The sequence below is a fragment of the Hermetia illucens genome, chromosome 1 (assembly GCF_905115235.1).
Source record: "Hermetia illucens chromosome 1, iHerIll2.2.curated.20191125, whole genome shotgun sequence".
NCBI lineage: Eukaryota > Metazoa > Arthropoda > Insecta > Diptera > Stratiomyidae > Hermetia > Hermetia illucens.
The window spans coordinates 221,161,400-221,177,144 of NC_051849.1; the positions used below are offsets into that span (position 1 = coordinate 221,161,400).

Sequence of the window (15,745 nt, forward strand, 5' to 3'; positions counted from 1 at the left end):
ATGATTTTAATGTGTTAGTTTTTCTGGTTTAATCGGCAGGCATCTGGTATGAAACCGTATTTTCCATTTTTATCAAAGAATATTTATTTACTCATCATGAAGTTTCTATTATTGGTTTTTCTATACTTTCAGAGACTTTTTTTTTATTGGCTTATGCAAGCGACGCATAATTCCAAACTAGTATTCCTTTTTGGTCGTAGGGGGCTATTTCAAATGGGATGATTGGGGCTTGATTTGAGTAATTTCTCTGGTAGTAATTCGACAGTTTTCCAAAATCTTCTCCATTGCTTGGATATTTTCACATTTTTTGAAACGTTTGTATCAATCAACATTTCGCAGGAATTTCTACATTTAATTTCATCTTTTCACGCAAAATTTTATACAAACTCCTTTATTAATTTTTTTCGAGAGTATAATATCGTCAAGTATACTAAAAAGGCACACACGTGTCCCAGCGTTTCAACCACTCGTCAATGCACCACTGGTAAGCCGCCAAAGGGATGGCCTTTAGCTCTCTCACATTCTGCCTTTTCGGATTCGGCTTGTCTTTGAAGTACCACTTGGACGATTGTCAGTCCAAGTCATACTCGCAGATCCACGTCTCATCAGTAAAGATGCATTTCATGGGTCATACATTCAGAAATCATATCCCCAAAACCCGACTTTTGATGTTGTTTTTGTCTGAAATTCAGTTCTGCTGAAACGAGCCGGGATATGACACATCTTATACACGAAATTTCCACCACAGTGTGGTGAACGGCATATCTAAATATCAAACTTTTATCGAACGTAAATTAGAGATCTATCAAAACTCATTCTCGTCCACAATGGCATAGACTCGCTTGAATACTTGTCATTTCGAGTCGAGGTTTCGAACCTCAGTTCTCGCTTTTTTTAAGTGTTCTTCGATGTTTGACATGGATGGGCGTCCGGAAAGAGGCACATCCTCTACCACTGTGCGGCCACTTTTAAAGTCTTTTTACCATTCGTATGGCCGAGTTTCCGACAGAGCAGACTCCAAAAAGGCTTTTCCTAAAATTTTCAACGCATTCAGCTAACAATACAAAATTTAAATAAACTTGCGACTGAAGAAAACTATCCGTATTAAAATGTGACAAAAGATAAAAAGTTGACTGATATAAACAGACTCCAGGAAGATGCTAATGATGATTCGTGCTAAATATTGACATGTATATATGTCGGTTAAGGCGAAAATAGTTTAAAAAAGCCGAATATAACCGATTCTGAAATGCGCAGTTCGTTTAAATTAAAAATTCCCAGTACTTTTTAATCATTGGGTATATTATCTTGAAATTTTACTTGGTCCTAGGAGGAGGTAGCTTTTTTTTTATGGATGGAGGTGGAAATCTTAGAAAGACGCTGCTGCGCCAGGTTGCAGCAGTGTGTGGGATTCGCACCTACTAAAACCACCCCCACTCTTCCGCCCCTCTCCCCGCAGAACCACCGTGAAGTATTATTTCGCGGGGGAGGCTCTGGTTCGCTATACCAGCTCGTCCATGTCACGTCTCCGTCGCGCCGCCTTCCGAGCTCGATCCAACTCCAGGAGTTTTGTCTGCACCACGGCTACTGCCCCATTTACCGCCATCCAATTTTCCTCCGACTTCAGCATCTCTTTCACCAGGTTCGAGGGCTCGATGTCCGCCCCTAAGATGCTGTTCAACCTCCTTTTCTGCTGCAGAAATCTGGGATAATGGAACATAACGTGCTCCGGGTCCTCGGGAGTAGCACCGCATTCAGGACAGTTGGGAGACTCGTCCAACTCGAAGCGATGCAAGTACTTCCTATAGCCAACGTGTCCCGTAAGGAACTGTGTCAGGTGGTAATTCAATTTTCCGTGCTTTCGGTTGACCAATTTCTCGATACACGGGATCAATGTATGGGTCCACCGGCCCTTGTCGGAGTTATCCCATCGTTGTTGCCACTTGCCACACAACTCTCTCCTGATGGCTTTTCGGGAATCCGCATACACCTCGACCGAATTTGCCTTCCGTTTTTCGTAGAGCCAATGTGCTTCGCTCGCTAGAAGATCTATAGGGATTATTCCTGCGATGACACACACTGCTTCCGTCGACACCGTCCTAAATGCGCTGCACACCCTTAGCGCAATTGGCCGGTATGCCGAACTTATCTTCCTCCGGTTGACAGCGTGGTTCAATGCTCCCGCCCAGACAGGGGCCGCGTATAGCAGCATCGACCTCACCACTCCCGCGATGAGTAGCCTGCGACTATACTTCGGCCCTTCCACGTTAGGCATCATCCTTGCAAGGGATGAGCTGGCATTTGCTGCCTTCTCTCGCGCATAATCCAAGTGTTCCTTGAAACTCAGCGTGGCATCGATCATCACCTCCAGGTATTTGACAACCGATTTTGAGACGACCTCACGATTACCAACCCGGATGGTAACCGTGTTGTTCTTCCTACGGTTGGTAATGAGGACCCCCTCCGTCTTTTCGTCCGCCAGGTCCAGCTTGGCCATTCGTAACCATGATTTGATGGTATGAATGGCTTGATTTGCATAAAGCTCCACGTCCTCAGGATGCTTTGCAATTGCAACTACCGCCAGGTCGTCTGCAAAACAAATCAGCGTTGTCTCCTCCGGCACGCGAAGGCCAAGCACTGCGTCGTACATTATGTTCCACAGCAGCGGTCCCAATACAGAACCTTGAGGCACACCTGCTGTCACAATGTACTCCTTCGGCCCGTCGTCCGTCTTGTACCAGAGAAGTCTGTCCGAAAAGTAACTCTCGATGAGCCGAGCCAAGTAGCTAGGAACACCCAGTTTGGCCAAAGCGCCCTTAATCCAGCCCCAGTTGACTGAGTTAAAAGCATTTTTGACGTCCAGCGTCACCAGAGCACAGCATTTGCCCATGGCCATTGCATTTCGAGCCAATTCCACGACCTTTGCTACTGCATCGACCGTAGAACGATGCATATATTGCCGCTCTGAAAGACCACCCGCAAGCTCGATGAACGGGAGCAGCCTGTTCTATATCACCCTCTCCAACATCTTCCCCATGGTGTCTAAGAGACAAATAGGGCGATATGAAGAGGGCACGCCGGGTGTTTTTCGGGGCTTCGGTAGCAACACCAGCTTCTGCCTCTTCCACTGGGCGGGAAACACTCCTTCCGCCATGCACGATTCGAATGTGCTTGCGTACCACCTTGGTCTGGCCTTGACCGCCACCTTCAGAGCCCTGTTCGGAATTCCGTCCAATCCCGGAGCCTTGCTGTCCCCAATACGTCTGCAGATTTCCCAAAGTTCCTCTTCGGTAACATTAGGGATCGAGAAGACGTCCTGCTGAGCTGCCAGTTGGGGTTCTCTTTCGTCCTGCTCCTGCTGCGGGAAAAGAGTTGTAATTATTTGCAACAAGAGCCATGGGCATGTCACTTGAGGTGATTTTTGCCCGCGGATCTTCTTCATTACAACTTGGTAGGCTGTACCCCACGGATTCGTATTAGCCTCCATGCAAAGCTTCTGGTAGCATTCCCGCTTGCTTCTCCGAATGGCCTTCTTAAGGTTGCTCCGCAGATCCCTGTATTTCTCCTCACGCTCCTGGTGCGCCAGCCTTCCCCTTGTCCTGTGGGAAAGTCTTCTCGCTCGGAGACAAGAGGATCTCAAGACAGCGATTTCCGTATTCCACCAGTAGTTTGGCCTCTTGCCGTGGTGCAAACGTCGTCGTGGCATCGTAGCGTCGCATGCTTCGCTTACACGCTGAGACAGCTGTGTGACCCTTTCCACCGCTGTTCCATCCGGATCATGGGCTCCCTCCAATGCGGCCAGGAATGTCTCCTCGTCGAAAGCTCCGATAGACCAGCCAACCGCCTTAGCCTTTCCACCTCCAGAGCGTCGTTGACTGCTTCCTCGGTTCCCAATTCGGGGGGTGTAGTGCTCACTCACTTGCCAAGCCATCTCCCTCACCAGTGAAGTGGTAACAAATGTCAGGTCAACGATCGAACCCGACCCTCTTTGGGGAGGTAGCTGCAACATGTCGAACATACTCCACTATATTATACTTGTAATGCTACAAAATCGTAACTATGACCTTGATTTAAAACTTTATATGGAGATCTTCCGCTAGCGCTTTTATTCTATTATCTTTGTTGCGGCACTCGCTTAATTTATAGCTTTATTTTATATTTCATAGCATTAGAGAAATGTCAAGCTTTAGTGCATAGATCAGGAGAACGTATTTTTAAAATGTGGCTTACATCAAAGTATTTGTAAGGCCAGAAAAAAATTGTATGTTTGAAAATGAAGTAATAAGAAATTATTTGGAGTCCCTTGCATTTGCCAGAAAAGATTTAAATCTCTGCACCTCTTCATTTATTTGAATAATTTAGGAATATTGATATTTTCTTTTCGAAACATGGAATTATCTTCAAAGCTATCATTCACATTCGCTGCTAAAAAATCTTGTGATTTCAAAATTGATCAAAACTGTTAATATATTTGGTAAACCCCATTAAAAATGACTTTGAAAATTGGATACTATCAACATTTTCTTTTTGAACTTCTAGAATTAGAATATGATTCGATTCCATTGGCAGATTCCGAATTAGAATTCGTGGAAGAAGCGGTTCCCTTACTTGGTGCAGAAGAGCCGCCTAGTCGCGAAGATTTACCAGAATTTAGAATACGTCAGGAATTCCCAGACGTGTGGCTTTGGGATCATTCTGATGAAATCAAGTTTGTGTTTACACATATTTGAGTTTACTTTTATAATTTATTTCAACTGCTAGAACGTAAGCTTAGAACACGAACTTCCTATCTGAAAGACTAACTTTTCTCGATGCAATTAACATATTGTATTTCCTGCGTACTTTCCTATTTCGGTAACCGGTCTTTCTCTCTGGTATTTTACCTTGGAATAAAGGGTCACGATTACAAAGCTAGGAATGTAGCAAGTGTATCAGTTCAGCGTGTACAGTTAATCGCAATTGATAATTTAATTAAGTCAGATTGAAGGATGTAAATCAGCAGTATTGAAATCTAGTTAGAATGTGTGGACATATAAAGCACCTTTAAATATGTATCATTATAAAACTTTATCTAAAATAGCTCCTTTTCGCATAGTGCACATTCTTCCAGTATATTCATTTGCCCATATTGGTCAGGCGCAATTTGTACAATCAGGATTTCCTACGCATATCAAGGATAATAGACATACTCTTATCCAAGCGGTGAAAGTGCGCAAAGAGTTTCCTGAAACATGGTTATGGGAAAATTCAACAAGTATAAAGTTCGTATCTTTTGAACATATTTACATAATTTGAAACTGGTGGAGTGCTAATAGATTTATTCATAAAGACTTTCATTTCTATTTTCTCTATCGGAAGTTTCGGTAAAACTCAAAAATCATTACACGTTCTTAAATCCCTAAAATGCGGGAGTTGATTTTTAATTCTTACTAGCTGACCCGACAGACTCCGTACTGCCTCAATCGATAAATAAAAGACCTAAACTTTTGTATATAATAATTTTAAAATAAACAAAACGAATCCGTATTCAATAAAAAAGCATATTGTGAAGCATTCCGTCTGCGGATTCGATCAATTTCATTATGTCGTGATTGTTGTTGTTGTGTTTGATGTGCACGAACTCGTTGCATTGTAAGCCTATCTACTTCATTATCACTCACTAAACAACGCAATTCTGACATAGCAATATGACTATTTTCTTGAGCTGTCTCTCTCTGGTCATCAGTGCGGTTAGCACGTGAGGTAGCTCTTCGCACATTTGATTGACTGCGACGACCTAAGTCAGGTGGTCTTCTCCTCGGCATCAGGATGGTTTGACATATTTGTTGGTTGTCAAATCTAATGTCAAATATTATCGTTGCGTTCAGAAATTTAATTTGTAACAAAACTTAATATCCAGTCTAGGTCTAGGTAGTCTAGTTTGGTCTTGAAATATTTATGGAAATTCAGAGAAGGTTTAAACGGTGAGAAAAAAAATTATTAAAAACAGAAATTCTATTTTCCAATACAATATGTTCTGAGCTGTGAAACATTTGATGTCTTTTATCTTTTTAGAAATAAAAGATTGTCACTTGGTTGTAATATGAGGTCCGATGAACATAGTGAGCGATTGAACTTTATTGAATATCAATAAAATTCAAATTGACTGAAAAAAACGTTTATGTGGGAAGAAGGAAAGTGCTGTTTTTAGAGTTTTACCGGCAATTATTTGAATTTTTCTCACCTTTTAAACCTTCCCTAAACCTCCACGGACATTTCAAAACCAAGATAAGATAAATCCGTTCAGCCGTTCTCGAGTTTTAGCGAGCCTAACGAACAGCAATTGATTTTTATATATAAGAAGATTGCCCCATACAAGTCCATGTAATGAACTTTATTTGACAGCTCTCTCACTGCGGACGGACGCAGTCACTCCGCTTTTGTGTTTGGGCCTATAGTAGAGTTGTATGCACAAAGTACATCGTAATATGATGCAGGAGTTTCCATTTACGAAACCCTTAGATCAATTTCCACCATGTTCTTTTGTGGCCGTCAGTCGACAGTCAATATAAAGCTTATTTTTGGAAACATTAGCCTAAACATTTTCCCATTTTCAAGTGCGTTCAGCAAGTTTTTGGGTCAAAGGGAAGGAGTTTGGGACGGTGTGGTAGCTGATTACCCAGTGAGTTTGGGCCCAACCTCCTTCCTGATGCCTTTAGTTTATGGCACGAGTTTATACAGTCAGTCCATGGCTACCCTTACACGATCAGTATTTCATCAGTCTGCTATAAGTCAATCCATCAATAAAGGACTGATAGACTGGCGTGTTTAGTATAAACAAATCAACAAAAGAAAACACTTTTGTTGCATGTACTTAAAGATCCGAACCATTCGGAAGTCATGTTTCGATTAACAATACAATGACAAAAGCATTTGAATTTTCATCAGTCATTGCCATTCAGACTGACACCAGTTTGATGAAATACTAAACGTTTAAGGCCAGCCGTTCATTTTTGATGGATTGACTTATGGCAGATTGATGAAACATTGATCGTGTAAAGTCAAGCTTAGATCTATACAGATAGCCCAAACCGAGTTAATTATGCATTCCCCTTTGACGGGACATGAAAGTGTCTAACTGAAAAATTGCGGTATGTGAATTTTAATCCAGCTGTTGAAAGCGTTTCAGTTTTTCTTGGTTCCTGTCTTTTCCACTCCACTAATTAATATGCTATACGAAGAGGAATTGTTAGCGTCGTAGTCCGGCAGTATTGGTTCTCAGTCCCTGGAGAATTGACCTGTATTCGAGGATAATTTCAAAAATATCAGATCATTTCGGTATTTATGCTTCTCCTTTTTATATCCGACAATTATGTAAGTCTTACACTTTCTAATACCCCCGATACAATGCCAACGGACGAAACTAAGAGGAACTTTTGTTTTACATATATACTCGAATATACCTTTTTTTTTCGTACGTACACGGAGGTGGAAAATCTTAGAAAGACACGTCCGCCGCAGCTTCGCCGCCCGAACGCCGGAAGTACAGTGGGCGCGTATGGGATTCACACCCACTGAAGACCAACCCCGGTCTCTCCAGTCCCAGCTCCGCGGGACCACCATTAAGGTATTATTTCGCGGGGTAGGTTTCCCCTTAGGCACTCATCCTTCTCCTATTTGCAGCTTTCCTCCTCCTTTGTTCCTTCAGCAACTCCTCCTGCATTTGGATGATTGCGAAGCCAACCCTAAGCCACTTCTCCTCGGACACCAGCATCTCAGTAACTACGCTCTCCGGGGTCCCGCTCCTGCCCAGCACCTGGTTTAACCTCCTTCTCTCCATCGCAAATCGTGGGCAGTGAAACATCATATGCTCTGGATCCTCCGGTATGCCATTGCATCTGGGACAGTTCGGAGAATCATCCAACCCAAAGCGGTGCAGATACTGCCTGTAGCAACCACCGTGTCCCGTGAGGAACTGGGTAATGTGGTAGTTGGTCTCCCCATGTTTTCGCTTAAGCCACACCCTAATGTTGGGAATGAGCCTGTGCGTCCACCGACCTTTCGTAGACTCGTCCCATCTGCGTTGCCAGAGATCAAGCGACTCTGACCTTGCCGCATTTCTACGCTGTGCATGCCCCTCCATACGTCTTGCATTGTACAGAACACTCATTTCTTTGGCCAGGATGTCAACGGGGATCATGCCTGCCACCACCAATACTGCCTCATCTGATGTGGTTCTGAAAGCACTGCAAACCCTCAAAGCCATCCGCCGGTAAACCGAGTTCACCTGCTTCCGTTTCTGAGAGTTTGCAATTGCCTCTGCCCACACAGGCGACGAGTAGAGCAGGATGGAGCGCACCACTCCGGCTAGCACCAACCTCCGGCAATGTTTCGGTCCACCAATATTTGGTAACATTTTTGCAAGTGCCGTGGTGGCACTGGCTGCCTTTTGGCATGCATACTCTAGGTGTTCCCTAAAACTCAATTTGGTGTCAATTATTACCCCCAGGTATTTAATAGCCGGCTTTGATACGACCGTATGTCCACCGACCTCCACTTTTACAGTGTTAATTTTCCTGCGTTTCGTTATTAAGACCGCTTCCGTTTTCGCGTCCGCCAAGGTCAGCCCGACCTTTTCTAGCCAGGACTTTACCGCTCTCACTGTTTCTGTTGCGTAAACCTGGGTGTTTTGCTGCAACAACCACAGCTAGGTCATCAGCAAAGCCGACAATCGTAGTCCCCTCTGGGACGGGAAGAGCAAGCACCTCATTATACACGATATTCTACAACAGGGGGCCAAGTACCGATCCCTGTAGTACCCCGGCCGTGACAATGTTTTCTTTAGGATCCTCATCCGTCCCGTACCAGAGAGTCCTCTCTGAGAAGTAGTTTTCCACCAAATTCGCTAAGTATCCGGGGGCACCCATGACAGCCAACGCCCCTTTAATTCTATTCCAGTTGGCCGAGTTGAATGCGTTTTTCACATCCAACGCCACCACGGCACAGCAGCCGCCAGAAATCAGTGCACTTTTGCAAGGTTTACCACCATGCCAATTGCGTCCACCGTAGAGTGGGCGCGTCGGAAACCAAACTGGCGTTCCCACCAACCATTGCTGGCTTCGACGATGGACAGGAGTCTTTTGTAGATGACTCTCTCCATGATCTTCCCCATTATATCCAACACTCAGATAGGACGATACCACGCTGAGTTTCCAGGTGGCTTGCCAGGCTTCGGAAGCAACACCAACTTTTGCTTTTTCCACTGGGCAGGGGATATTCCTTCTTTTAGGCACGCCTCGAAGGTGTTGGCGAAAAAATCGGGCCTAGTCCTCACTGCCAGTTTCAAAGCTCGGTTGGGGATGCCATCCAAACCTGGGGCCTTGTTGTCACCGAACCTACCACATATTTCCCGGAGCTCCTCCGCAGCTACAGGCGGTATTATGCCGTCATTTAACTGGACAAAAATTTGCCTTCCCCTATTTTCGTGGTGAGGGAACAGAGCGGTAACAATCTGTTTCAGGAGGCGCGGACAGGTCACCTGGGGTGATTTCCGCAGCCTTTTCATCACCACTTTGTAAGCCTCGTCCCAAGGGTTTATGCTTACTCTCCAGCCGTACCATTCAGGGATATGTCGGATTTGAGCACCGCGGAAAACGTGTCCCCCTCGAAAGCTTTCACTGTCCAGTCAAATATACGAATATACCTAGCTCCTCGAATTTTTCGTAGTTTTACCATACAAATACTTTCTATAGTGATCCTCTTCAGACGTTCTCAAACTGATGTTATTCAAAACGAGTAACCTGAAGTTGCTATAAAGAACTCGAAGGAGATAAATGAAAACGCTCGCGAATCTGAAATTTTGGTTGATCGCCTGCAATTATTTCTTTTCAGCTCATTGGATATATACGAGTGGTATGGTTCCTTTGAGTGTCGGTACTATGAATGAACCAACTGAGTTCCTGGTTCAACGCACTATTCGAAGGGATTTCGCAGAGATTTGGCTTTGGCAATTACTAAATATTGACAAGTTTGTTTTATTCCAATAATTTGGGTATTCCTTATCTTAGTCGCTTCTTGAATAATATATACAATGTCAATGTCTTTCATAAATCGGGGTTCACTCAATTTTCTAATTAGTAAAGCCATATCCAAGAAATGCATTTCCAACCCTCGTAAAAGCATGAAAACTTGGTTATTTGAATTCATAATTGGTGGGAAATTCACGATATGCATAAATACATTATTTTTCTTAACAAAAACAAGTCAAAATATTTTTCAAAACAGCAATGAAAATACAAATAGAATTCATCGTGTACTTCACTTTTACTTAAGCCTTTCACATAGCATACAGTCAACCTATGTATCCTGGAGTGATGATATATGATGGAGTAATGTGGAGGCAAGGAAACTTCGCAGCTGGAACCTGGATTATGCAACCACGTATTCGGAAGGATTTCACTCAAGTTTGGCTGTGGGAGCTGATAAACACGAAAAAGTTTGTTGATAGCTATTTCTAACGCCATTCACAGGGGAATAACGCATATTGTTTGATACTTTACAATAGGATAATCACCTGGGTAATAACAAGATTCATCATCACAATCTGCACATACGGGTACACACGAATAACGACTTTTTCTGTTTGTACTGTCGGACTAAATGAATTATAAAGATATTGAATCTGTTAGGTAGGAATAATGGACTGTATGTAGGTTGGCTTGGAGGTAAGGAAAATACCGGTATAAACTTAAAAACTTAATTTATTAAAACCAAATTAACAGCTACGGAAAAATGGTTTAGGCCGGTGGTATGGCGGAGAGAAAAAGGTGCGTGTCGCTTCAGAGAGCTGGCATAGCGTTAAGTAAACTCACGGCGCAGCGAGCGCCTTCCGGCGATCATCGCGCCACAAGGAAGCGCGAGTCTGGTTCAAATTCAAATATGCGCAAACAAAATCTAAAAGTTTTTCTTAGGATGTGAAAAATGTTAAGAAAGTCTTTAACAAAAAAAATTCCACGATTGGTAGTTTAAATAGGGAGGAACTGGTGAGGAAATTATATTGGCAGGCCCCGCTAAAAAGGAGTACATGTTGCATGTTTGTATTTAACGTAGATTAAGCTAAAATTTATATAGGAACAACGGCGGTTGTTTAGAACATAAATTACAAATGGTTTCAAACACTTTTCGAAAATGTGCATAATACCGCGCGTTGCTATTCACCTAGAGACCACTGATAGGATATTTTTGAAATGAAAAGTGGATTGTAGAGACTGTTGTTTGTCAGGAAGAAACCTTCATGTTTTTAATTCAACCAATGGAATTATACTAAATTTTTTTCCTTTTTTTTTTTTTCAAATGGTTTTTATAGTAATTTATTTGGACTCAGTGCCTGTTGCTGATTCACTTATTCAGATTGCACTACCATTAGTTAGCTTCGTACAAAACACCAGCACCGAAGAAATGTCATCACTGAAAATTCGTGAAGAGTTTCCCGAGTTGTGGCTTTGGGAGCAGTTCAACGATATCAAGTTTGTTAAAAGAAAATTTGGTTTAACGTTTTATCTTTAGCTTAACGCCCATGCTAAAATCCAAAATTAATTTATAAGCTTAACAACCGTACTACCCCTAAACGACTCTATTTTTAAGGGTGCTTGTAACTTAAATGATTCTTTCAATTGTATGCCGAAAACTCTGTGCGTCCATTTACTATATTTCCAGGGTGGAAAATGGAAATTGATTACTCTTGTTCTAAATTTGCGTTTGTATTTCACACGATTCGTAGTTCTTCGAACAGAGAGAGGGTATTTTCTTGGCAGCTTATTGGGACAAACTTAGGGTTCCTACTCCATTCACCACTTTCCCACCCAACTTACCTTGAGGAAGTGAGACCTGGGTTTCCCATGTGACTTTGGCTTCCAGTACGTTAATATAGGATAACCCCTTCTTGATGAATTTATTTTTTTTTTTTCTTCTTCAGCCTTTGTCCCGTTCACAAGCGCGGTCGGCTCGTCGTGATCGGCTTCGCCATTTGGCTCTATCGAATGCCTGATCTGGGTGCAATCTCGAGGCTTTCAAATCCCCATCCAGCGTATCAAGCCACCGTTGCTTAGGTCTGCCTTTTGGTCGTTTACCATCGACTTCGATGTTCAGACCAATCTTGGCAAGTGAATTCTCGTTTGCACGAATTGCGTGACCATACCATCGAAGACGCCTCTCTCGGAACTTTTCCAAGATCGGTGCAACCCCATAAAGATCGCGGATATCCTCATTTCGGATGTGATCTAAACGTGTGACGCCACTAGTCCAACGTAGCATCTTCGTCTCCATTACCGCAAGACGCCGTTCATTGACAAATCCGGCTTGATTAACGGTTATTTCAACGATTTCGCGAATACGGTTGTCAAGAATGCATTCAAAAATCTTCATGGTATGAGAAAGTAACCGGATCGGACGGTAATTTGAACATTCTGCTGGACTACCTTTCTTTTTCCATATTGGAACAGTGGTACTTTCTTGCCAGTCAGATGGTGTTCTTCCTTCCTGAATAACTCGGTTAAAGAATTCACTAAGCCACAGTGTTGGGTCCCAGCTCTTCGATTTCCAGAGCTCAGATGCGATGTCGTCAGGTCCGGTTGCTTTCCCCGATTTCATTTGTTTTATTGCCTCCTCGACTTCAGTTGCGCTGACTGGCGGAACTGCTCCAAATGTCGGCAATGATTGTGGAAGTGGAGGATGAGCAAATTCTTCAGTTGAAATCTGCTCGAAGTATTCTCGCCATCTATCCGTTGCGGCTCGACAGTTGGTAAGCAAAGTACCGTTCTTGTCATTAACACAACAGAAGTGTTCGATATCCTGTGTGCGTTCATCACGGCTTTTAGCAAGTCGATACAGATCTCTCTCGCCATCCCGAGTGTCCAGTTTATCGTAAAGATTTTTTAAATGGTTCGCTCGGGTGACAGCGACCGCTTTCTTTGCTTCCCGGTTGGCATTCTTATAAATTTCCCGTTTTATCGTCGAGAAATTTGTGGTAGAGGCGTTTCTTTTCACGGACCTTCATTTCAACATCATCATTCCAAAGCCAAGTATATCGGTTGATGTACCGCTTACCCGGCTTGGTGACCCCAAGGGTTGCAGAGGCCGCTTTGTGGATCATGTCTTTCATTTGGTTCCACGATTCTTCCACATTCGTAATGGTCGGCAATCGTATGAGTGAGATCGTTTCTTCTTTCTTCTCACCAAATCGCCACCATGTAATGCGCGGCGAGCCAGTGCGTTCCTCACGCTGTTTTATCGGTGGCTTAATTCGCAGGACGGCAATCAACGGCCGATGTTGAGGTGCGATGGTCTCGTAGGGAACGACTTTGCAATCAGTGACAGTGGTAAAATGTTGGCGTCTTATGAGAATATAGTCGATTTGCGTTTTATTGTTCCCACTATAAAATGTGGGAAGATAAGACAATCGTTTGATGAACCATGTATTCATAAGTACAAGGTCATGGGTGTCCGCAAAATCGATTATACGCTCGCCACCTTCATTGCGCGCTCCGAACCCCTTTCCCCCATGGCACCTGTTACCGTCTGCCTTTTCACCCACATGACCATTAAGGTCGCCGGCAATGATCATGTAATCGTCAGCAGGCACGTGACAAGTCTTTTCATCGAGAAGTTGCCAGAAGGCATCTTTCTCGGCATCAGGTCGGTGAAGAAGTGAATAGTGCGATCAGCTGATATAATGGTGAGCTTCATCAGCCGATCATCAAATCGTTCGACTTCTTTAATGGCATCACGGAAACCCTCTGAGATGACAATGCCAACACCATATTGATTGTGTGGGTTACCAAAATAGAGAAGTTTGTAGCCATTTTTACCGCGTTGGCGTTCAATGTCGCAGCTTTTGGCACCAGACCATCGGGTTTCTTGCAGAGCGCAGATGTTAATGCGCCTTTTCCAAAGGGCTCTTGCGAGTTCCTCCATCTTTCCAATTGTTTGTTCGTTGTGTGCGGACTAATTTGCTTACGTCCTGACGCCGTCCATGCGTCAAGAACCCTTGCCCATTTCTCGACAGGACCGGGGCCCGTCCTGCCGCATCGACTGAGGTGGACGCCCTAGCATAACATTCATTAATGTGTTCTCCTAGTGGAAAAACACTGTTGTTGTTTGTTGCCATTCGCCTTTTGGATACAAATGGTGGTATCTATCCCAGGACTATCCATATTCCTTTTCGAGTCCCGCATCGAACCTCGCCTGGCGAAGGGCAATTTAGTGCCTCGATGGTTATCTCCTAAGCTTCGACACTCAACTATAACACATAAGTTGGCAACGGGTCGACAGTAGAAACGTTGTTATATTTAATGCCAGCTTGATTCTGGTTTTATATACTTCAAGGAAAAGTCAAAAACTCTTAGCGCTATTCGAAGCGTCGTAACCTTTCATATGTTTATATTTGTTTTCTCTTCCGTAGTATTACGTAAAAAAAAAAAAGCGAAATTTTCTAAGCCAGATGCCTTTGAACAACAAGAAATGATGCCAGTCTTACGTAAGGGTGTGATCAAGAAAGTTAATAGTACAGAAGTTCACATTCGTCACAACTTCATGCAGGTCTGGTTGTGGGATGTCATATACACCAAACGGTTTGTAAAGTAGCAATAAGAGCTATTAAAATTCGCTGTTTATTCGAATTTTCAAGTTGTTTTGTCCTTTGTCTTTCACCTATAAACTTGAATAATTTCAGGCTGATATTACACCAAGCCTAATAATGTTGTGAACAAATGTTTTGTTTTGCCTTTTTGATAATGTGCTTCAACTAACGTATGTGAATAGGTCTTAAATGTCGTCCAAAGAAAGAATCAACCGCGGTCCTAAACGTATTGTATTTATGTTTTTCAAAAAAGATAAAGAATATTGAGGGCAAAGCAATATAATCTGGACAAGATTACTGGTCGTGAATCTCTCGATTTCATGCCCTTGCATTCAAATCCTGTTTGCGGTCATCGATATCTGCTTTTGTCTTTGCCTCGCTGCTATAAGCTTGTCACTTATAGAACTTTACAGCATACCTTCAATTAAAACTAAGCAGAAAAAAAATAATGCATGGATGTCCTATGCTCACAAACTAGTAAATAAAAGACGTATACGCTGCTGAATACTAATTTCAACCCCAATTCGCCTTAACAAAACGCTGCTCAAAAATCAATAATCAAGCGCATCGAAGGCTCCTCGGAATCGTGATCCTATAATTCTTATATATGGTTGTTATTTACCCCTTGGTGGGGTATAGCGCGTCAACCTCACCTACGAGTCATCGCTCGCCCGCTCTCCCATGACTTCCCGAGATCCTCGCATTCCTCTACTGTTCTGCGCTAAGTGCCTTTGGGACGACCCACTCTTCGGCCACCTTGAGAGAGAGGATTCCGCTGCTAGCCCGCAATGTAATTGTCTTTCCTCCTTAATGTGTGCCCTACCCATTACCACGTCCGTCCTCCGATCACAGTGCATACGAGTTTCAAGCCTGTGCGCCGGCCAAGTTTGGGGTTGTGCCAGGCCAGCGTATTCCGTCGACTACTCTATAGGGCTTTGCCATAATCTCCTATGTGGAATATAGCGCGCCAACCATATCTCCGCATGTACCTTTTCAATGTGTAGCCTATCCATTGGTACTTCCGTCTTTTCAAGGTACCTTAATGGCCTGACGAAGCCCGATCTTAACGAGAGTTTGCAGCTTCCGAATAGTAGTGATGTTCACTTTTCATGTTCTACTTCAATACAGCAG

At 43.4% G+C, this 15,745-nt stretch overlaps 1 protein-coding gene across 28 annotated transcripts in view; it reads left to right on the forward strand.

Annotated features, from left to right (window-relative positions):
- LOC119657979 (CD109 antigen-like) overlaps positions 1–15,745 on the forward strand; it is a 103,819-nt gene that overhangs the window by 61,960 nt on the left and 26,114 nt on the right. Inside the window, exon 12 of one of the 28 annotated variants that reach the window (XM_038065256.1) lies at positions 4,540–4,708. The exons of 22 other annotated variants lie outside the window; for them this stretch is intronic. In XM_038065256.1, the coding sequence (XP_037921184.1) occupies positions 4,540–4,708 (169 nt within the window). Of the gene's footprint in view, positions 1–4,539; positions 4,709–5,095; positions 5,262–9,870; positions 10,007–10,311; positions 10,475–11,344; positions 11,505–14,437; positions 14,607–15,745 lie in introns of all 28 variants that reach the window. 5 more of the 28 variants (XM_038065271.1, XM_038065381.1, XM_038065281.1 and 2 more) reach the window with 5 other exon arrangements.